Here is a 22,119-nt window from a genome sequence, read left to right as displayed (position 1 = left end):
TGAGTTCCAGTACCCACAGTGGTTCACAACCATCTGTAGCTCCTATTCCAAAGGATCCTGTGTGGTGTTCTGGTCTCTGGGACACCAGGCACATGTGGTGCACTTATAACACGCAAGCATTCATAACATAAAATTCCATACATGCATGAGAGAGAGAGATTCTGTGCTGTGTCTTGGGACTATGGATCAGCAGGGACTATGGGCGCTGTGGAGTGTCATCAGCACCTGGGCTAGACAATGTGGTAGAAACCAGGGGAGGCTGTTAAAGAAGTGACATGTAGTCAGGCTGGAGGATAGCTCAGTGGTAGTGTACTTGTGTGGGAGACCCCCCAAGCACAAAAAAGAAAGGGAAAACTAATAACAAAAACCCTGCTATTTGTTGAGTGTCTTGTGGCTAGTGCTTGATGCTCACTTCTGCTTGTTGATCTCTGAGGTCCTCATGCTCTGCTGCAAGAGAAGCTCTGCTATTTGTTCCATGTGGGAAAACCAGGAGAGCAGTTAAGGAGGAAAGAAGGGCCTTAACTAAGGTAAAGCTGAAATTCATACTTTGCCTAGTTCCAGAATCCATGTACTACAATCCATGTTCTGCCCATCTCAGTGGAGGTGGTTTCTTCCCCGCCCCCCTCCTCTGTGTAGCTTGGAGCCTGTCCTGGAACTCGCTCGCTAGACCAGGCTGGCCTCAAACTCAGAGATCTGCCTGTTTCTGACTCCCGAGCACTGGGATTAAAAGTGTGCCCCACCGCCCAGCTAGGAGATGGTTTCTTAAAGAATGGAGACTTCCTTCTCTCAAGCAGTGAGGGAGTGTCAGGAAACCAAGGGGGACCATTAAAATCCACAGGGCCTCATACAAGCAGTCATTAAGGACTCCTTTTTTTTTTTCCTGCTGTGCATTTGAATCTTCTGTTCCTCCCTGCTAATGCTGTTCAGGCTTTGTCTTAAACTACTTTTCTATTGTGAAGGCACCTTAAGCAAGGAAACTTATAAAAGATAACCATCATGTTGGGGAGCGTGGAGCTGGAGCAGTGAGTAGTTAAGAGCTCACACCTTTATCCAAAAATAGGAGGCAGGCAGAGAGAGAGAGAGAGAGACAGGAGCTACCTAGGAATGGCATGGACTTTTTTAACCTCAGAGCCCATTCCCAGTGACACATTTCCTCCAACAAGGCCACACCTCCTAATCTTCAACCAATTGAACCAACTGGGGACCAAGCATTCAAATGAATGAACCTTATGGGGCCATTCTCATTTACAATACAACAGGTATTCTTGAGCCATCCAGCCATTTTTCTTTCTCAGGGCCTGGTCTTGACAATTCATTTCTGAGGCCAAAGACTCAATATGTTCAGTTGTAGAAAAAAGTGGCCTAAAGTGATCACTCCAAAAGATGACAGGTGTGTGACACTGTTTCCTCTATATTGCAGAAGATTTAGTAATGTTTGAAGACCTTCCACGGGCTAGAGGTGCAGCACAGAGACAGGACTTGTCTAACTTGGGTAAGTCCTGAGTTCCAATCCAATGCTGCAATGGGGTAGGGATAGGCCTACTGGACCAGTGGACATAGCTTGACCCATTCTAGAATGGGAACTGGAAATTGGTACACCTCCCACCAAGCTTTACTCTGCCTCTTCATATACTCCCATCCTATTTTGTACAGGATCCATTGTGGAACTGGTGAAGGGAGAAGACAGAGAGCTAGGAGGTTGGACCCCAATGCCTACTCTTCCCTCCAGTTCCACCTTAATAGGGAGAGGGCTGCTGGGATTTGTAGGAAAGTTTCCAAGAGAAGGTGGGGCTGTGGAGAGTGTCACACATCTGCATCATCTCCCACCGAGTTGGGAAATTGCATGATACAAGGAGCCGGATGGTAGTAGTGCTTGCCTTTAATCCTAGGCAGGTGGATCTCTGTGAGTTCAAGGTCAGCCTGGTCTACAGAGCTAGTTCTAGGACAACTAGGGCTGTTTGTTGTACAGAGAAACCCTGTCTCGAAAAACCAAAAAGCAGCAAATGAGGAAACAAGCTATTCTTTGAGCAAGCAGGAGCAGGGCAGAGTACTGCTCATAGTGATAGGAGCATCCTTACCAGTCTGGAAGCCTGAACATATTTCCACCCTGACTGGTATTTGAATGTGTCTCTAATCTAGCCTTCCCAGAGAATGGATGGGGTCCCACCTCCTGCCTCACCCTCCAGGAAACACTCTTATCCTCACACACCACCCAAGTGGGCTGTGTTATCCAAATCCTAGATAAGTGGGGGGCATGAGTTGGCTAACTAAACGGACAGGCAAATTTGACAAGCCAAAGTCTGAGATAGAGCAAATGGAGTGCCAAGTGCACCCTGAAACCATAGGGACCATTTTCTTGAATACACTGAGGGAAACTGTCTACACCTAGTTCATAGAGGACCATGTACCCAAAGGATATAGGGAAAAGCAGGGATACTTAAAACATGTGCCCATCCTGTCAAAGGTTGTTTTTCTTCTCCCCCCACCACCATTCCTGGTACTGCTAGGCCAGCTACCTACCATGGTTTCTGCCCAGAAAACTGTCCTCAATGAGGTCAGGCTTTCTGAAGCCCCAGCATAGCTACCTGAACCCCTTCTTGAGGCCAGCCTTCCACACCTCACAAGTTCTATCAATTTCTAGTCCTTCAGCCTCCATGGGACAGCCAGTAGTTTTTGCTTTTCTTCCATGTGGTTTTTGTTTGTTTTTCAAGACAAGGTTTCTCTTTGTAGCCCCTAGGCTGTCATGGAACTCACTCTGTAAACCAGGCTGGCCTCAAACTCGCAGAGATCCACCTGCCTCTGCCTCAGTGCTGGGATTAAAGACGTGCGCCACCACTGCTCGGCGCTCTTTTCAGTATTAAACAGTATACCATACATTAACAAAACCCCACCAACCTGGTGGCTTTGATATGGGATGGTGTTCCTTGATTGTCATGGTATTGGTTCAGCTCACCAAGCAAACTCACCAAGGCCCTGTCCACCCTGCCCTCCACCCCCTAGAATACATGACAGACTTTCTGGCCTCTTGGCTAGCTTTTCCCTTTATTGGCCACCAGGACCCTGATGGCTTTCTTATCACCAGGCTCTAGGATCTTCCCTAAGATCTTTTCCTAAGAATGAACCCTCCCTGCCCAGTTGGCTGTAAATGCCCTCCTGAATGTAAGCTATTTCTGCTACCCAGATCTGTCTCCCCAGAGCTTCAGGGCTTCATATCAAAACACCTTGGACATAACTAGGAGTCAATCCCCTGACTTCTATCCCATGAGGAGTCCCAGCAGGTCTGCTCTGATTCTGTTTCTCCTCACATGTTGCCCAGAGAGCTCCAGCAGCTTCCTGCTTTCTTCCAGTGCTCCTGTGCAACCAAAAGGACCAAGACTTTGTCTCATCCTAACAGCCATGGAGAACCCTTAGTTCCTCCCACCTTTGGTCTGGCCTTTGCACACGCTGCTTCCCACTTCATGAAACACATAACCTCCCACAGTCTGAGCTTCTACATGTCTACTGCTTCCTGTAGAGCTATTGCCACTCATCACATGGCTCTTGTGCCCTTGAAACATATTTAGTTCATATCAAGATGTATAAAATATAGAAGACTCTAAAGTTAGAAATAAAAGCTCGTTCATAATTTTCATAGTTATTTTATATTGCAATGAAAACATTCTGAATATACTGGGTTAAAAATATTAAAATTAAGTTTACCTTTTTAAAAACCTTTTTGGAATGATTATTAGAACACTTTCAATCACACACATGGCTCAGTCTGTATTTCTATTGGGAAGCTTGGCCTTTGGGGACCTTGGTGAGAATGAAACAAGCCACCTCTGCCTGTTGCCCTGGCTTCAGAGGAAAGTACTGAGGAAGGGAAGGACACTATTTCAGGCCCCTGGAAGCATGAGGTAAGCAAACAGGTTTCCAAGGTGGGAACAGGGAAAGGAAGCGCCTCATGATACCACTTTCCACCTTTTATTACTCAAGTGTGTGGGGCTGGAGATGTAGGGACAGAGCAGCAGCAGGTTTCAATAAATAAGAAATGGGATGGGATGGACAGTGGGCCCCGCGCCTGCGCGGCCCCACATAAATAACCAGGCCCTGAGTCAGAGCAGAGACTAAGGCTGGATTGGCAGTTAGCCCTGCTACCAAAAACTCAGGCAGATACTACCACAGGAGCATGGAAACCACAGACCAGAGGCACTTTCTAGGCGGCCATCTTCCTCTCCTGGCAGCTCCAGAGTTTGAAGGCAGCAGGGTGGCCTGGGGCTCTGCACCAGAGCCTTGTGCAAGTCAGGTCATTTTTCAGTTTCTTTAAAAATAGCAGGGTAGGGCAGGCACATGCATTAAGCCCCTTCTGTAGGCATTGCCATAATAGTCCAATGGGAGCCTTGAAAGGCAAGGCCCAGGAAGCAGCAAAAACAGGCCAGATAAAGCTACTAATAGGCGGGTAGCAAAGTCAAGCTCCCCCCAACAGAACTGGACTTTTCTGTAAAGAACTGGAAAGGTCCTGGGAACTGAGCTCTCCTTCCTTCACTTCACAGTCAGAAAAGCTGGAACCTAGGTACTCTGCCACCAGTACAGGGCTCTTTGCTATCCAGGACATGGCAAGAGTGACTAGTTCCCAAGGCACAAGCTGGGGACCAGGTACAGACACCACTCCGCCAAACCAGACTCCTAGAAGACAGAGGGCTCCTATGTGTTCAGGACAGGCACAGGTTAGGGCACCCTGCAGGGAATTGACTAGGGCTGCAGGAATGGGTTGGGCTCTTGATCTCCTGCTCACTTGCTGTGCGGTGAGCTGCTTCCTCAGTGGGGCAGACGGTCCCACCTCCAGGCCTTGGTCTTTGCTGTTTTGTCTGCTAGGCCTTTGCATCTTGGTCCTCGGTCCCAGCTGCAGCTCTCTCTCTCCTGCAGAAAGCCTTCAGAACCTCCCAGAGCAGGGCAGAATGTCTAACTCTAGACAGCCCATCAGATGACCAAATTGCTTTCACTTAGCCGAACCACATAGCGGTTCTCCTGGGGATCAGGATTGAGGGGTCAGAGCTAAGTCAGACAGTCATTTGGGCTTCAGAAAAGTGGTATCTACCCAGAACTCCCCATACTGCCTCCTTGGGTCTTTGTTCTGTCAGGGTTGACCCAGGTGCTAACAGAAAATATCCCCCCAGCTCTTACCTCTACCTTGTTTTCTACTGGAGGCTTCAACCATTTAGTATGGCTCCCACCACTTCCCAGCAGTGCCCGCTGATCAGGGGGAAGACTGGGCTGTGGGGAGGCAGGAAGACCACCCCCTGAAGGCTCAGCCTCCATGACAGTCTTCACTTCAGATGACAACAAACTGGTTCGCTGCTCAGGAATGCGAGCCACACGGAACCTATAGGGAGAGGTGGTACCAACAACCCATATCAGAGAGATCCTAGGACAGAGAAGGCACCTACGAGGTCACATGCAGCCTTCACGATCACAGCTTGAGCCTATTGTACTGTCCAATAGCCCTTCCTAGATCCCCAGAGACAAGGCTGCTTGTGCCCAACTCCCAGCAGCCCCACATCTAGTTAGAGGTGGATACACCAAGACCCTGCCTCTGGGACAAGAGCTCCATGTGAGACAGCACAGCTGGGAAATGGTGACTTTTTTGGCCACTCACTACCCAGAAAGGCCCAGGAAAGGCTGGTCAGCACTAAGCTGACCCAAGGACCTGCTGATCTCCAGGCTGACAAGTTATTCCCTGACCCTGCCATGTCTGTGCCCACCTTACCTTCCCACAGACAAGATGGTGATCTCACCCTGACGTCCTGTCTTGGCACTAGCTTTGGGAGCCCTGGGTGGATTGGACACGAGGGTGGGAGCAGGAGTGATGGTAGCTGCTGCCTCAGGAGACAGCAGTACTTCTGGCCACTTCTTCTGGCTACAACGGGAGCAGCAGGAGCCAGAGAGTGAGGCCAGGCCCTGCACAGTGTGGAGGTGGTGGCGATGTGGACAGATGTGTGGCATGCTGGGGGAGGCTGGCAGGAGCCTGCAGGAGAAGAAATAGAAATGGTCACTGTGGCAAGCCAGGGCAGGAGTCTCCATCAAGTAAAGGGACACAGGTAACATGATAAAAGGGAACAGAGTCAGGTAGGGATCCCCAGGAGGCAAGCTGATTATCTGAAGGTCCCACCACTCACCTAGGTACAGGCCTGTGGCTTGTCTGGACCAGCTGTTTGCTGTGATAGTCTTTCAACAGCTCCTCCAGGGCTGCTGCATTCTCTGTGGGCAGGTGGAATGAGAACCCAGCTCCAGAGTGAAGGAACGAGCACCCCACAGCTCGGCAGATAGCCCTTGCCTACTCCCATATCCCTGTCCCAGAGCCCTTCCTCCATCCCTCACCAGTCAAGATCAGAGTCAAAAATCACTCAGCATCCAGGGTTGGAGTACCAGTCAGGTTGAGGCTTTGATCTGGGGAGGCAGAGCTAGGCAGGACTTTTCCCAAACATCCTCTAAGACTCCAGGAGGAGACCCCACACACACACTCCTAGGCATTGGGTAAAACATAAAGACCTTCTCTTCACCTTTCTTCTCTGTGATCAGGCGCACCAGGACTCCAATGGTGTCCTCATTGGCATCCTCTGTCCTATAGGCGGGATTGATCCCTGGAGAAAAGAAGAGTTCATGATTCTAGGAAAGGGATTCAGGGCTTCCAAGCTACACCAGGATCTGCTGACAGAGGACATCATAGTCCTTGCTCAGAGTTGCAGCAGAATCTACTGTGGTGTTCAGGTGATAGGACCCACAGGCCCATCACCTAGACTTAACTCTATCCCTGCAGACTGCACCAGCCTCTTCTGGGTGGGCACTGTTCCTTTCTTGGCCTTGCTCAGAACTCCCACCACCTTTCCAGGCCCATTACCTCTCAGCACTCCACCTTCTCCAGAGAACTACTTAACAGCTCTGGGCTTAAACCTTAAGGGTGTGAGAATGGACCATTGTGATGGGTCCTGAGCCAGCAGCTATTTCTAAAATTGGTACTCAGGCAGCAGTCAACACTTAAAGTCACTAGGCTAGCAGAAGAGTACAGTCCTACAGAAACTAGCCCTGACTCTGAGCTGGAGCTCAATAGTACTTATTCTTGCAGAGGAGCAGAATTCTGTTCTCAGTATTCACATAGTAGCTTAAAACTGTCTGGCTCTACTTCCAGGGGAATCTTAAACTATCTTCTGGCCTCACTGAGCACCAGATACGCACCTGCTGTATGTATGGATATACATACATATTTGTCAGGCAAAATACACATACATAAAATTAATTAAAATTAAAAAAATAAAATATCCCAACATAACTTTAAAATGGCTCTGACTTGCTACCCTCCTGCTCACTCCCTCAGTAATTTAGGGTTAGGAGTTGGAGGGGCTCTGGAAAGCTGGCATAGGAGAGGTTGTGTCTCTGCTCACTTGGCCAGAAGGTTCCTGACAGCCCAGAGAAGTGCATTTGCCCAGAAGGTCTCTACCCTTCAGGAGACATTGGTCAGCAAAAGAAGCAATGGGCCCAAGGCCTTCTGTCTCTGGTTCCAGTACTTGTATCTCAAACCACAGTACAGCTGAAACCTGAACCTGTACAGTGCCTGCCAGCCCTCCTGATGCAGGCATTCTCCTGCTCCAGACCAGAGGCCAGAGGTCACTTTGAATCAGACAACTTGAGCCTGCTGCCCCTGCCAAGTCCCAATCTTGTGGAGCAGGGCCTCACCCAGGTAGAAATCTCACCAACTTGACCAGCTTAAGACTTTACTTCTGCCTATTGCCATAGTTCAGCCCCTTCTAATCCTCCATGTCAGTCTGTCTGCACTGTTGCCATGGAGGCTGCTGCACAGCACCTCCAGGAGGCCTTCCTGATTAGCCCTCTGCAGGCTTCTCCTGTCAGACCTATAGACCAGCAAGGTCCCTTCCAAAGTCCCTAGCCTCCCACCAGGTCTTACCACTGCCTCCTCCTCCAGGGCTGGGCCCAACTTCCTTATGGGCCGTGCAGTGGTAGCCCTTTCGCTTGAGCAGGTTGCACACCAGAATCCCCAGAAGCCCCATGAGGCAAAAGACAGGTACGATGGCAATCACGGCATACTGGGCAGCTGTCTCCTCAGGGCCGCCTGCCCGAGTGCCATTCCCAGACTGCCGAGGCTCACTGTTGCTACTGGTACCTGCTGCCACTTCTACACCACGCCGGGTTCGTCGCCCTGATTCTGAACACCATAGAGGATGGAAGCAAGGCAGCAGAGAAAAACATACAAAGAAGTTGCATGGCTGGTACTGTCCCTTCTGAGCCTCAGAAAGGCTCTCTGCCTGACCTGCTGTGTCTGCCCACTTCACCATAGACACAATAGTAATCTTGCCCTGCTGTCCTGCCTTGGCCTAGCCTTGGGAGCCCTGGGTAGGTCGGGGTAGGAGGCTGGAAGCAGGAGTGATGACAGTAAGTCCAAGGACCTGAGCACAAAGCTGGAGGAAAACTAATATCCCAAGACAACCCATCTTGCCACACTTGGGAGACAAAAGTCAGCTGATGCCTTTCCTCCTTGATATCCAATGAGGCTTCTTTGGGTCTCAACCTCTAATTGCCCCTCATGCTAGGGGTATGATATGAACAGATAGACACATATGGCACACTCCTAGACAAAGGGACACAGGGTTCCTACTCACATGAATTAGTAGCCTCAAGAGGTGTTGGCTCTGGTAAGAAGCCATGGGTCACAGGTAACTACAAAGGCACAGGTGCATGCTCACATGCACCCGTAGGGCTTTTATGGAGAGGACAGGGACAACAGGACCGAAAAGGCGATGAATCCCCAATCCTCATGGTAGCCACCAGATGCTGGATGCTCTCAATCTCTCAAAAGCAAGGTGGCTGACCATCTAGACACCTGACTGCCTGACCTCCTCTGGGCTGGAGAAGGACCCTATTGTTCCCACACGAATGCTGCATGGACTCTTGGGCTCAAATTCACTGGCCCCCTTTGCTACCACACCATCTATCACATACCGTCACAGCCACCAGTATTTGGAGGTGCCTTGGAGCATGGCTGACATGGAACATGAGGAACTCCCCGAGATCCAAACCATCTGCAGAGAGGAAAGATGTCACTGAACTCCAGAAGTTAAAACGTGTCCTTAGAAAAAACTGGATTCCTTCCTACCAAGTGCCCTCAATGGTGCTACCAATCCATGTCATAGATGGGAAGCGAGGACCATGAGGGAGCAGTGGGCCAAGAGCCCAGCATGAGCCCCACCCTCACCCTCTGCTTACCCAGGCTGGCAGTCTCCACACACTGTATCATGAGTTGATGTGCCAGCCTGGGCCTCCAACCTCCTTCGAAGGCTGCAGCGATAATGAGGCTGGCATGGATGGGAGTCCCATAAGACTGAGAAGGTGCCTGGGGGGCAGGTTCGGCATAATGTGCCCTGCCCTGGGTCCTGTGGGAGAGGAAAAAGATTACAAGGCCAGGAGTTAGGCCTATGGCCCTGAGCATGGAAGTTTAGGCCTCCCTCTGCCCTCAAGAGTCTTCCCAGGATAGGGCAGTGTATTGCTCACCAGGTCAGGTTCCTTGCCAGGTGGACACAGCCAAGGAGTTATTGATGTTAAAGTGGCCAGAGGCCAGGGCAGCAGCTGGAAGAATGCAGGTGGAACACAGAAGACGTGGCCACAGAGGAAGAAAGTGATAGGCATGAGGCTTCAGGGTCATCTGCTCACTACAACTTTCTGAGTGAATCTCAGACCACATGGGCTCCCTACCAGGGTTCAGGCACACTCTAAGAGCCTGCCTCTGCCATTCTGCTGCACTACCAGTATCTAGGTAAAGAAAGAATTATATCTGCTTCTGGAAAATATTGGGAAGCCCCAGACAGGATCAGGACCTGAAGCTCTTGAGCATCTGAATTATAGCTCTTTCAGATGAGTTACACTCCTCACCCCAGACAGATGAGGAGGAAGTGCTTCCGAATTCTTCTGAGATTGTCTCCCTTCCTGCTGCATGCCTCCCCCGCCCCACCCCCAAGCTGAGCATGTCATTAACTACCCTCTGTTTATCCTGCCTACAGCCAAGGCTGCAGCTGGCGCTTACCTACTATTCTGGGCCCTGGGCTGAGTCTGAGACCACATTCTCCTCTGTGACCTCCCCCTGTGCCACAGCCACCCCATTCATACCCTGCACTTAACAGGGCATGCCACGTCCCAAAGGAATGCTCTTCTAGATGTGGGTCACTAGCCCCCTCTCTGGTGACCCCCTCTGCTTCCCACTCAAATGAACAAATGGACTACCTGCCCAACTCCTAGTATGGGAAGACCCTGTTCTCCAACTTGGCCCCAGCTGCTAGGGTAGAGGGCACCAAGAATGGAGATACCCTAAAGGCAGAAAGTCAGACCTAGCCACCAGCACCTGCTAAGGCTGGAGGCTGTCTCCTAGAGACCTCAATCTGCCATCCCTGAGCTTCCACAGCCACAGTAGAAAGACCACACAGACCCCAAGGTGCTCTGACTCCAGCCCCAGAATCCGAGCTTCCCTAAACTAATACAGACCCTATATCCAGCATGAGGTACTCAGTCTTTCAGGTCCCCTCCTGCTCTGCTGGCTTTGCCTCACACCTGCCTGAGGCAAGTACCTTGCTTTCAGTTGCCTGCAAATGCTAGGAAATCCCCCTGGGTCATGTGGAAATTGCTTGAATCCCTGGCTTGCCTGTCTCTTCTAGATTGCCTGTGTTTATGGGGTCACAACTGCATGCCAGGGAGTGCTAGTAGACACTTCATTGGGCAGTGCCTGCACCCTCTACCCTGGAGCACTGTAGTGCATGCTCAAACACCAGCTAGTCTAGCTTCTCTGGGGCCCTTCTCCAACTCACCACAAAGAGGCAAGACAGGGGCCAGCACAGCAAGGTCCACTTCATCGGCAGGCCCTGGAGTGACATTGACCTAGGGCAGATAAAGGAAGCTCAGAGGAGTGGCCAGAGCAGGCAGGAATGTCTTGTCTTGCCTCCCTCCAAGCCACATTCAGGATGAAAGGACTGCTGTTGGGTGCTAGGCAAGCACTTGCCCTACATGGCAGAATGCAGGTCTGAGTAGAGGTAGGACTGACCTGTCTAGGGCCAGCCTTCTAGGCCTGGCTGAGGCGGGAGGGAAGCTGAGGGTTCTATAGCTCAGGAGGTTTCTCAAAGCAGGAAATGCTTCCTTCCCCTTCCATAAACAGCCAGGTGCCCTGAGGCATCAGAGGGGGGCAAGAGGAAGGAAGCTGAGGAAGGCCTGGGCTGGGTGTTTAAGATGGCTGCACCACTTCTAGCCCTGCTCTTATCTCCAGCCTCTTACAGCTCCCAGGCCACTCTCACGCTCTGCCTTGAAGGCCCTAATCCTTCAAAGCCAACTCTGTCACAGGCCTGTTCCTCCTCTGCATCTCTCCCAGGGAGGCCTGCCCATGTGTCATGGCAGACCTGGGAGGGAGGGTTACCATCTGGCACTCAGCCTGCTGGAGACCAGACATACTTCTGTACTAGGGAATTAGGATCACCAGTGTGCACAGGGAGCTCCATCTCAGAAGACACTATGGCAAACAGATTGGATTCAGAACAGACAACAGTTCATGTGTATTTCCCACAGGTGGGGTGGGATGCTCATCAGGCCTCAATACAAGCTATGAGCAACCTCTGAAACCAAAGGGTGCTCACAGACCTAGCCCTCCCCCACACCATTGGACAAGGGGCCACAGGCTGTTTTAATGCCAAACCTGGCAGAGTACTTGTTGCTTGCAGGAGGTTCCAATCACAGAGCCCCCTCTCTGTTGGTAGCCAGGCTTCCTGGCTGGAAACAAGAGTGGAGCAGAGGAAACCTATCCACCACCTGACCTGGGCCTGGCCCCATGAATACCACAGTAGGATCAGGGATTAAAGTTACACCCAGGAGAGGGGGAGGAGCTGGCGTCACATCACCCAGGGACTCTCCAGGTCACTGGCAGCAGGCCCCTCTTGGGCTCCAGGCCAATTAAGATCAGGGACAGGAAAGGACAGCTCCAGAGTAGGTAAAGGCCACATGTGGCAGTCAACACTCAACAGATGGCATTCCTGACTCATTCCTTGACGTGTCCCTCCTCAAATTCAGTCACAAAACTGCCTACCAGGTTCTGCACCACAGTGCCCCCTCCAGACCATATTCCATGGCCTCTCTGCAGTCCTTCAGAAGATCTCATCATCACAGACTTGACTACAAACCCCAAGTCTCCAGGTTGTCACCAAAGCATGCTCCCAGCCCCAACAGCCCTTTGTGTCCCCAGGCAGCCCACAGAACTAGGACAAGGGGAGAAAAGCAAGATGAGGCCCAGGACCACCCGGACCCTAGCAGCACCTTCTGGGTGAGCTGAGCCACAAAGAAGCTCTGCAGCTGCTCATCTGCAGACAGACCAGAAATCGAGTGATCTGAGACTTTCCTGTCCTCAGAGCCGGAGTGGGCCTACTCAGGCATACCCACTACAGCCGCCGCCCAGCATCCCTTGCCTTCTAATTATGTACCTTCTAATTACCACAGAACTGGCACTTACCCCAGTCTGGCTGCATGGCCCCACTCAACCAGACTGAACCCCTCCTGCCCATCTGCCTGCTCAGGCACATGCACACATGTGCATGCCTGCTGCTGCAATCTCCACCCCCCACCCCCCCAGCCCCCCACCCCCCGGTCCTCTAGCATCGAGCTACTACCCTAGAAACCCATGAGAAAACAAGGTTAGAGAAGACCCTAAGTCAGGAGGGGAACAGTGGAGGCCCCCCATACTTCCCTTGTCTAGAAGGCCAGACAGTCAGTGATACCTCCAAAGCCTAACACCTCCTGAAGGCTGAGCTGAGAGAAAGAAATGGGCACACTGCAGCTCAAAGGTGGAAGGTTAAGCCTGGAAAGCTCTTCCAGCACAGCACCAGCGTACCAGAGGGAGGAGAGTTACCCTAGTGACACGCAGTTCAAGGGGCAGGTTCTAGTGGAGAAGGAAGTTAGCTCACAGGCCACTCTTCATCTCCTAGCCTTGAATGTCCACACAGCCACTAACTCCCTAAGGGACCTGAGCCCCCAGCTTCCCTAGCCTTGGCTTCCTTGTCTGCAGCGTAGGTTGTTCATCTTCTGTGGCAGGAGTCTGTCAAAAAGCATAGCCCAGGTAATGGGCCTCCAGCAGGTCACGGGACTTCCTCCCCACACTTCCAGGGGTGGTAATTAAGTATTTGTTGGCTGGCTTGTTCACTGCTTGTCCCCCAACCAGACAGCAGTCAGGGCAGGGTTGTCTGTTTTATTGACCACAAAGCCCAGCACCCAACCCAGGCATGGAACTGGAGCCTCAAGGGGGCTTTCTTAAACCTAGCCCTCTGGAGAAAGGCCCAAACAATCAGACTAGAAATTCCCCAAGTACAAGCCAAACTAGCGAAGCTGCAACAGTACTCCAAACTGCAGAAGCTGCCAGTAGCAGCTGCCCCAGGGAGGAGCAGCCCCAGAGGCCTCACAGAAAGAGGAAGCTGTATTGCCTGCCCAGGCCTCAGGCGACTTCCTCTTTCCTAGAATCTGTGGGTTTACCCCTAACCCCAGCCAAGGCCCCCCAGCACACTCCCTGAGAACTTCCAAGGCCTCTGTCCACCTTTTCTGACCTCTAGATTCACCTTACCTGCAGCCTAGGTGTCCTAACAGATGTGGGCATGCCCTGAGTCAGCTCCCACACCTCAGAATGGTGTCCCCACACACCCCTGAAAAAAACCACCTTACACAAACATGTACATACACACCAGCCACCTTTGGATTCTCTCTCAGCAACTTGAAGCTTCTTTCCTTTGCCCAGAAACCCCTCCCATCACTTTTGGCCAACACCTACTCTTCCTCCAGAAAGTAGTTCAAAGTCACTTCCTCCTGGAGGCCCCAACCACCACCCCTCCCCTCAGTAATGGTGTCATTTACCCAGCCCCCTTCCTTCCCACAAGCTGTCCTCTGTGCCCAGTGCTATGCTGGGTGTGGGCTGTACTGGTGATGAGAAGTAGGGGAGATGTCTTCAGAAGACTACCCAGCTATGCCAGAGAAGAAGGACAGGAGGGAACTCACTGATGCTAGAGAAGCCCAGAGGCGGGTCGGTCTTAACTTGCACCTGAAGCCCTCTGATAACCTGGGGAAACATCACTGAACACAAGCTTGCCCTCCTCTGCTCTGCACTGGCTGGGAAGCTGTGGAGCCCCTTGCAGACAGCTCATGTGAATGTGAAATGAGAAAATTCACATTTAGTTCTCAGCACAGGACTGGCACAGAGTAAGATCATGCCTCACTTTCCCCATTTGTAAAAAAGGAAGGGCGCATATCTGACCAGCAAGTGTGAAGCATGGGAAATTCTCTTCTGTAATTATGATCAATGATTAGCAAGGGATCAAGTACATAAGAAATACCCAGCAGGCCACTCTAGGGGTATAGGAGAGGGGTCTGGGAAGACTGGTAAGCAGAGTCAGGTCAGGCTGAGTTTGCACTTTTCCCAGGGCCTATAGGAACCCTGAAGCATAGAACAGAGGTAGCGAAACCTTGTGTGATTTGCCTTTAGGCAGGCAGGTGAGCTGCCAGCCAAGTAAGAGCACCACGGGAGAGGGAGGTGGGGTAGGGCAGGGAAGAAGGTAGATTCGTTTCCTGGCCTGTGGCTTCTCTGCTGCATCTAGAGGCAAGGGTTGCCTGGAAACAAATCTGGACACAAGCCTTCCTCAGCAGTGACTATGCCAGGCAGCAACAAAGGCAACATCAATAGAGGGACCCAGTGGTTCCCTGGCAACTAAAGCTGAAATAGGGCAGTGCCCACACTGGGTGCCAGCTAAGGCTGCTAGACATTGCTGGCTTCCCTAACAGAAGGTAACAGACCTCAGCAGGGCACTATCCCTCACCACACAGCTTACCTCCAATCCGCAGCAGAGGTGAAATTCCCTTTTCAGACTTGAGTAAACAGTTGGGGGAAGACACCCATGAGGATCCCATAGTACTAGGGAAGGAACGGAGCCCAGGACTGTCTTGTCTCTGCCTTTCCAACCCTGAAGCCTAGTCCTGACTCTGCAGACCCAAGAGTGCTTGCCAATCTCATGGTGAGAAGGCTAGTGTAGAGTGTGGATGGTGACTCATACAGACAGATGGGAGCTCAACTGAAGGTCTACTAGAAAGACCTAGGCGAGGCCTGGAGGAGGTGTGGTCCCCACCTGGCAGCCTCAGAGGCCTCTCAGAATGGCCTGCACCCATGCCCTTTTGGATATTGTGCTAGTTTATACCAGGTCACATAGAAAAGAACATTAGAAACCACAGGAACCAAGAAGACTGGGGAAGTCTGGGAATTCCCAGAGGTAGGAAGGGCAGCTCCTAGGGCTGCTGTTGAGGGTGAAGGCCCAAAGAAAGCTGCTTAGGGGCTATGCAGAAAGAAGGGTGTCCCGCTCCCTGCTTTCTTCCCGTGCCACCCACACTTCAGGGCAGTAGGAGCTGGACACGGCTCTGTTCATCAGGCCTGCATTTCAGCAGCTCAGGTGGTAAGGCAGGTAGGAGGGGCTGAAAGGGCTAATTGACTCCTTAAGGCTAAGAAAAGGGCTGAGGCAGCCGGATCTGGCTCTCCCAGCTCCTCTGGTCTGAGTAGGAAATAAATGAAGTTTTCCTCCTTCCTGGGACAAGTCTAGGGATAAAGACGGTGTCTGAGACAGCCGAGGCAGTCACCCCCAGGACAGAGCTAGAGTGTCCTATGTCACATTTCCTCTCCAGGCCGGGTCCTGCTGGATCTCTCAACACAGGCTTCCATGGTCCATTGCAGGGACTAAGGCTAAGCGAGCTGAGCAAGGGCTTGGTCAAGGGCTAAGGCGCCTGCCACCAACATTGAATGATCTGGGTTCAGTCTCTAGAAGGGAAAGAACTGGCTCCAGCAGGTTGTGCTGACTTCCACACCCAGCCAATACAAATTAAACAAACATTGTAACAAATTTTTAAAAAGAACTTGGTCTGAAAGGTAATAAGATTTACCAATCCTGAGAGAAGGCAAGCAACAGCCAGTTCACAGTTCACGGTACCTCACCTGGAACCCCACTGCTTTCAAGGATTTGCTTTAGCAAATACCTTTAAGAGTAGGGCAGTGGTAACCACACCCATAATCCCAGTACTCCAGGCCAGCCTGGTCTACAAAGTGAGTTCCAGGACAGCCAGTACTATTACACAGAGAAACCCTGTTTTGAAAAAAACAAAAGAGAAAACAACACAACAACAAAAAAACAAGAACCATACAAGGACTGCCTCTTCTGGCCCTAAGACAGGACAGCAAGGACCCAGGAGGAAAACACAGGTTCTCCCCCCGTCATGCTGCTTCCGCCCCCACCCACCCACCCCGCCCCAGAAATCAGCTTAGCGGCTGCCCTGGCCACACACCACCACTTTTTATTGCATTGCTATTGAGTCAGGATGGCCTGAGACTGCTCAGCACCCACCCTGACTCAATCATCCCAATTTGGTTGACTGGAACAGAAATTTAAGGAAACTGAGGAGAAACCACAAGGTTCGGGTTCCTGCTCACTCTCCAACATCTTAGATTCGGGTGCTGGGGAGTGAGACCCTACACAGAGGAGGTGTGCTGAGGCCTGGGTGGGCATGTGTATGATGTTAGTGCCAGCAGGGGCAAGGCCAGCCTCTGAGACAGTCCACCTGAGCTGCAGCTCTGGCTGTCACTAAGTGAATCTGTGACCTTGAACAGGTCACTTAACCTGTCTTGAGTTTGGGACCTCAAAGGATGTGGAGGGCATATTTGGATTTTCACTTAAGCAATGCTCGCCAGTCAGGCAGTGGTAATGCAAGCTTTTAAGCCCAGCACTTGGAGGTAGAGATAGGCAGATCTCTGTGAGTTTGATGCCAGCCTGGTCTACAGAGCAAGTGCCAGGAAAGGCTCCAAATCGACACAGAGAAACTCTGCCTCAAAAAACCAAAAAGAAAGAAAGAAAGGAAGGAAGGAAGGAAGGAAGGAAGGAAGGAAGGAAGGAAGGAAGGAAGGAAGGAAGGAAAAAGAAAATAACAAAAAAAGCAATGCTGGCCAAGATCTACCAGTTCTTTTCGGTTTTGTTGTTGCTGTTTTGGTTTCAGTTTTTTTAGTTTTTTGAGACAGAGTTTCTCTGTGTAACCCTGGCTCCTGGAACTTACTTTGTAGACCACACTGACCTCAAATTCAAGAGCTCTACCTGCCTCTGCCTCCTGGGTGCTGGGATTAAAGGTGTGTGCCACCAATGCCCAGCTAGCACTACCATTTCTAATACCACAGCCTCACAAGGGCCATTGGGAGAACTCAGGCTCAAAACAAGCAGTGTCCCGTCAAGGGCGCCAAGGTGCTTCGGTGCCTAAAGCACGGCAAGAGGAACCCAAGTCCATAAATCTCAGCAGCGTGAAATCCAGGTAGCCATGCCTTGGAGGCCGATGTGCGCTTGCTTCCACACGGCTAGAACCAGAGGGTCAGAAAAGGGACAGTTCCGCGGTTCCCATGCAGCCCCACCTGCCATACTTGGGTGATCTCATGGTATAGGGAGAAGATCCAGAACACACAGGCTAGCAGCAATGCTTCACAAGCAGGCCTGAGCCCAGCCCCCACCCACCCTTCAGGGCGCCCACTCAGCTATCAGTTCTTCATCTCCTTTAACTTTTGCCAGTAGTAAGGAAGCTGCCTCAGGGAGGCAAGTAAGGAGGCAGAGTGCAGGGCCCATAGGCTCTCAGGTCCTTCCCATTGTGAGCACACACAGGAACAAGTTCAGTTCCTTCTCTCAAACTCACATTTGGACCCTGCCTCTAATGGGCCACAGAAGGACCCTCCATCCCCCTCTATCTGTGCCAACCAACCAGCCACACTCTGGGAGTCGCATGGGCAGTTTATTTATAGAGTGCTCGTCTTTCCCAGGGTGGACAGCCCAGGAGAGAATTCTGGACTTCAAGGCCATGGACCTGGATTTGGACCCAGTGGCACTAGGGTCTTGAAAGTGCCTTCTCTTTGATTCTTGGCTTCCTTGCCTATGTCTAGAAGGACTGAGGACTCTCTGGAGGACAGGGGCTGATAGCCTTAAGGGCTGAGCACTTGGCAGGGTTGCAGTGCTGGCTTTTCTAACTAGCCCAGCCCAACTGAGCATGCACAAGGCTCTGGGTTCAATCCATAGCACCAAAAACACAAAATAAAAAAAAAAAAAAAAGCAGTTGGGCATGCAGAGAGAGCCAGTGCAAGAACAAAAGTTTGCAAAGCTGTGATAGAATCTGCTTCCCTTGCCGCCCAAGTGCCCAAGGGTCAAGTAGGAGGTAAAGTGGAGAGGAGACCAACAAGGCTAGGAGCTGGGTGTGCCCTGCACTCTTGGAACCTCAGTCTCCATGTGTAAAGTGGAGTTGAGCCTGTTGGGTCCTCTGTTTTATACCAATGACAGACACAGGCACCTCCCTCTAGCAGCTACCACACCAATAGAAACCCAGCTTGGCCCCACGGTCATCCCCAGAGGCCCAAGTTCCCAGAATGGTTTGGCTTGGGTGGGGCATTGAATAGAGCTGGGGGCTCCACAGATGCTGGGCCAGAAGGGAGAGTTAACCCTTAGTTAGCCCTTCTACCCTCTCTCCTTTTCCTGGCCCTGAGCTATTTCTACCTCTATGCTAGAGATGGAAATAACTTGGGCTCAGCCCCTGGAGACCAAGACAGCTATTTTCAACAGCCCCAAAAGCACAGCTCCAATCATTCCAGGGAGGACTGAGGGACACCCTGATCCCAGCCCAAGCTCTAGGCCAAGCATCAGCAGTGATCAGAATAAGAAGGGGTATCTGGGAAAAATGGGGGGACACAGACCCATATTGGGTAGGGTACAAGCACAAGGTCACTTTATCTGCTCCCCACCACAGCAAATGGGATAGGGACCTCTCACGTATGATGAAGGATACTATCCCTGCCACCCCTGGGTTGTGTTGCTAACTCCAGATCCTTCAGAGGCAGGTCTTTCTGGTGATCTCTGGCTCAGCAGGGAGAAGGAACAGGAAGACCATGTAAAACACCCACTTGCAATTTGTCAGCCATGTGTGCACACAAATCTCACTTTGTGCCAGGTCTGCCAGCCCCAGTATGTGAGATGGGTGCCCAGATAAGCCATGAGCAATTACCAGGAAGGTGGTGATCCTCTCCAAGCACTTCCCAGGGTTAGAAGACTTGAGTTCCAGTCCTGGCACTGTCCTGACTTTGAACCTTGAACAAGTCACTGTGGTTCTCTGAGCCTCAGTTACTCACTCATTAACAGTCACCACGTCTCAGGACCACTGTAAGGATTCAATAAAACAGCACATTACAAAGTGTTTACAGCAGGGCCAGCCATTGCACCCTCAAAATCCAACAACATTTTCAGAGAATTACAGAAAACAGAACCTCCACATACATCTTCTATCAGGTGTGGTACCCCACTGCTACCTCTGGAGCTAGGGAGCCCAGTTACCACCCATTCTACATGAATGGCACTGACCCTCTTCTGGGAGCAGGAGCCTCAGAGTAGTCTTTCCCAGATGGAGATTAAGCAAGAACTCCAAGTCCAGATCAGAGACCATTTATTGTTGGAGAACAAATATTCCCCCTCTCCAACCAGGGAGCTGAAGAAAAGAGACCTGAGTAGAGAATGTCTTTGGACTGAGATTTCAGGATCTAAAAGACCAGGTGGCTTTTGAGTGGGAGTCTGTGGGCAAGACTGTTTCCAACCTTTCCCCAGCACATGGATGCAAACCTTGGACCAGTGCATCACCAGCAGAAGCCTGCCCCCACCTCCACTGCAGTCCTTCAGCCTGGAGGAGAAAGGAGAATGGAAGAGACTGACCCAAAAACAACAGAAGATCCCAAAGTGATGATTCACAGGCTATTCACACCTCGGTGCAGACTGGGAGACTGAGGCCCCAGCAGGGGCGGAATTCTGATAACAAGACAGAGACTACAGAGTGCCCCTGGCAGATGTTGGGGGTTTCATTGTGTGTGTGAGTGTGAAGATTGAAACCACCTCGGGTCTTTCTCTGTGCTAGAGGGGCTATCCACCCAGTGCCACCCTGCTTTGGTCTCCTCTCCCTCTGCTAGGTTGTATCTGGATGCAAACAACTCACTAACCTCACTAACCTGAACTCTTGAAGGGTGCCTTCGAGAGATCTTTATTCCTTAGACTCATCTTCCTTGGCCCCTCAGCTGCTGGAAGGTGTCAGGTTCCTCCTGTCTCCTTACTCTGTCCTGAGTTAAGCAGACACACACACACATTCTCATTCTCTCTCTCTCTCTCTCTCTCTCTCTCTCTCTCTCTCTCTCCTTGGCTCCTTATGCACCCTGTGACCCCGTGATTCAGGGCTTGCTCAAGTTATTTAAGGTTCGTTTCTTCTACCTTATACTCATAATTTTAGTGGTCCTTGCCCCGGTCACACTGCAGGCCACACACAGTGACCCCAGTGACCTGGGGTCTCTCACATAAACAATCACATACATACACTCTACCTGTCTCCGACACAGAGTCCCTCTGTGTCGCCCGCTAGGCTCGGCGTCACCGCCCAGGGTCCCAGTCACACGTTTACCCGAGCCAGGCCGCCTCATGCGCCGTGTCACCCACAGTCACGGGCTGACACCGTTCAAACCGCCCCCCCCTTCCCGGCAGCCCCGCGTTGCAGCCGCACCGAGGCGCTGCCGTCCCGTCCTACAACCGATTCTGGTGTCAATCCAAGTTCCCGGGTTCCACCGACCCTTAGCAGCCAAGTTCCGCTGCTTCTCCTCGCGCACCTTCTGACAGACTGCGCAGCGCCCGGTGTGGGTAGGACGCGCAGTCGGGGAGCAGGAGAGTGGGGCTGCCGCATCCGCCGCGCGGGAGAACTTCTCAGAGAAGCAGAGCGGGGCTGCGGGCCGAACGCGCTCTCCTTACCTGGCCGGCAGCACCAGCTCAGCTCCGCGTCTGACGCGGCGCCCGGGTCCCCGCAAGGCTAGTGCGCGCCTTTTGAATGAATCGCCGGCCCAGCAGGGGAAGCTGCTCGGCCCCGCCCCTTGCGTCACGGCCTCTGGCCCCGCCCCCGACGTCAGAGACCCGACTTGCAGCCGCTAGCCCGGTGCCCCCCAATCGGCCAAGGGCTCACGATTCTCCCGCCAGGCCACGCTGCTCTACATCGCCATCTCTCGAGACTCCTAGGAACTGCAGGGGCTGCGTGCGGCGACCAGGATGCTTTTCGGACGTGTCCCTTTGGGGGGCGGGGAGTAAGGGCCGGGGACGGGGCTCCAAACCAAGAAATAACGGGCTTGTATTTTGAAGCGAAAAGGTGCTTGAGATTTAAATGCTACTCAGGTACTGTCATTATTGGCTGCGTAACTAGAGCCACAGCGACCACTTCCTAGGAATTTTCTTTCTTTTGGAATTGTTTGCTGATGACAACGACCTCGGTGTCTTGAATAAGGCCCAGCCTGGCTTCTGGAATCCCCCAACTAGTTAGTAAGAGAATCTGTAAGAATTGCTCACCCAGTGAATTCCTTTGGAACCTGGCCCAAATACCCCCTCTTTCTGTTCCAAGTAGGACAGGTGACACGCCGCTCCCTAACACCAACTGTCCTGATCTTCCTATCGTTAAAACCAGCCATCAAAGTTCCCAGTGGAGGCCAGGAGTAGAAATGTAGCCTCAGGTCTTGAGAGGCTGAGTCAGGAAGCTGCTGAGTTCCAAGCCGGCATGGACCTTGTTTCACAAACACACCAACAGACAAAAACAATGACAACAACAAAGAATGCCCAACACTATGAGACATGGTTGTAGAAGCCAGGACACTATACACACTGTATTTTTGCCTCTGTAAATTGTGACCTTGTGTGGTATGGTGTGTCAGTGCTAGAAGTAGCTGCTCAAATACCACAGCTATCGTGCACCCCCCCATCCCCCCACCCCCCCCATCCCCCCACCCCCCCCCACCCCCGGCCCAGGAGACCAAGGCGGGAAGAAATTCAGACAGCACGGAGGAACTAGAGCTGGGGACAGAGGCCTGGCTGGGATCAAGATAATCACAGCTCACAAAAGAGGTTGAGGAAGGTAAATAGGTCTGTTGGGAATAGATGGGTTGGGGTGGTATTCTAAACAAACTTGAGTCATAGACTCTGAGCCACAGAGTAGAGAGCAAAG

General features: G+C 51.8%; 1 protein-coding gene across 11 annotated transcripts; it reads right to left on the bottom strand.

Moving 5' to 3' along the window:
* Positions 1–3,622: 3,622 nt before the first annotated feature.
* Positions 3,623–20,993, bottom strand: Relt (RELT TNF receptor). 11 transcript variants are annotated; one of them, XM_087908673.1, is made up of 14 exons: positions 20,886–20,993; positions 19,722–19,779; positions 19,467–19,590; positions 19,114–19,266; positions 10,845–10,914; positions 9,541–9,615; positions 9,256–9,422; positions 8,992–9,071; positions 7,940–8,197; positions 6,540–6,620; positions 6,156–6,237; positions 5,747–6,004; positions 5,164–5,362; positions 3,623–5,007 (listed from the first exon to the last, which is right to left on the bottom strand). In XM_087908673.1, exons 5-14 carry the CDS (start codon positions 10,908–10,910, stop codon positions 4,960–4,962), a joined length of 1,314 nt encoding a protein of 437 aa, XP_087764799.1. In that variant the 5' UTR covers positions 10,911–10,914; positions 19,114–19,266; positions 19,467–19,590; positions 19,722–19,779; positions 20,886–20,993; the 3' UTR covers positions 3,623–4,959. The 11 variants fall into 11 exon arrangements, with proteins under 11 accessions (XP_087764799.1, XP_087764801.1, XP_087764800.1 ...); XM_087908675.1 differs by lacking the exon at positions 20,886–20,993 and adding an exon at positions 20,747–20,865; XM_087908674.1 differs by lacking the exon at positions 20,886–20,993 and adding an exon at positions 20,102–20,630.
* Positions 20,994–22,119: the final 1,126 nt, after the last annotated feature.

This window comes from Myodes glareolus, chromosome 7 (genome assembly GCF_982192425.1).
Source record: "Myodes glareolus chromosome 7, mMyoGla1.1, whole genome shotgun sequence".
Classification (NCBI taxonomy): domain Eukaryota; kingdom Metazoa; phylum Chordata; class Mammalia; order Rodentia; family Cricetidae; genus Myodes; species Myodes glareolus.
Note: the sequence above shows the minus strand (reverse complement) of the source record. Positions and strands in the feature narration are given on the sequence as shown.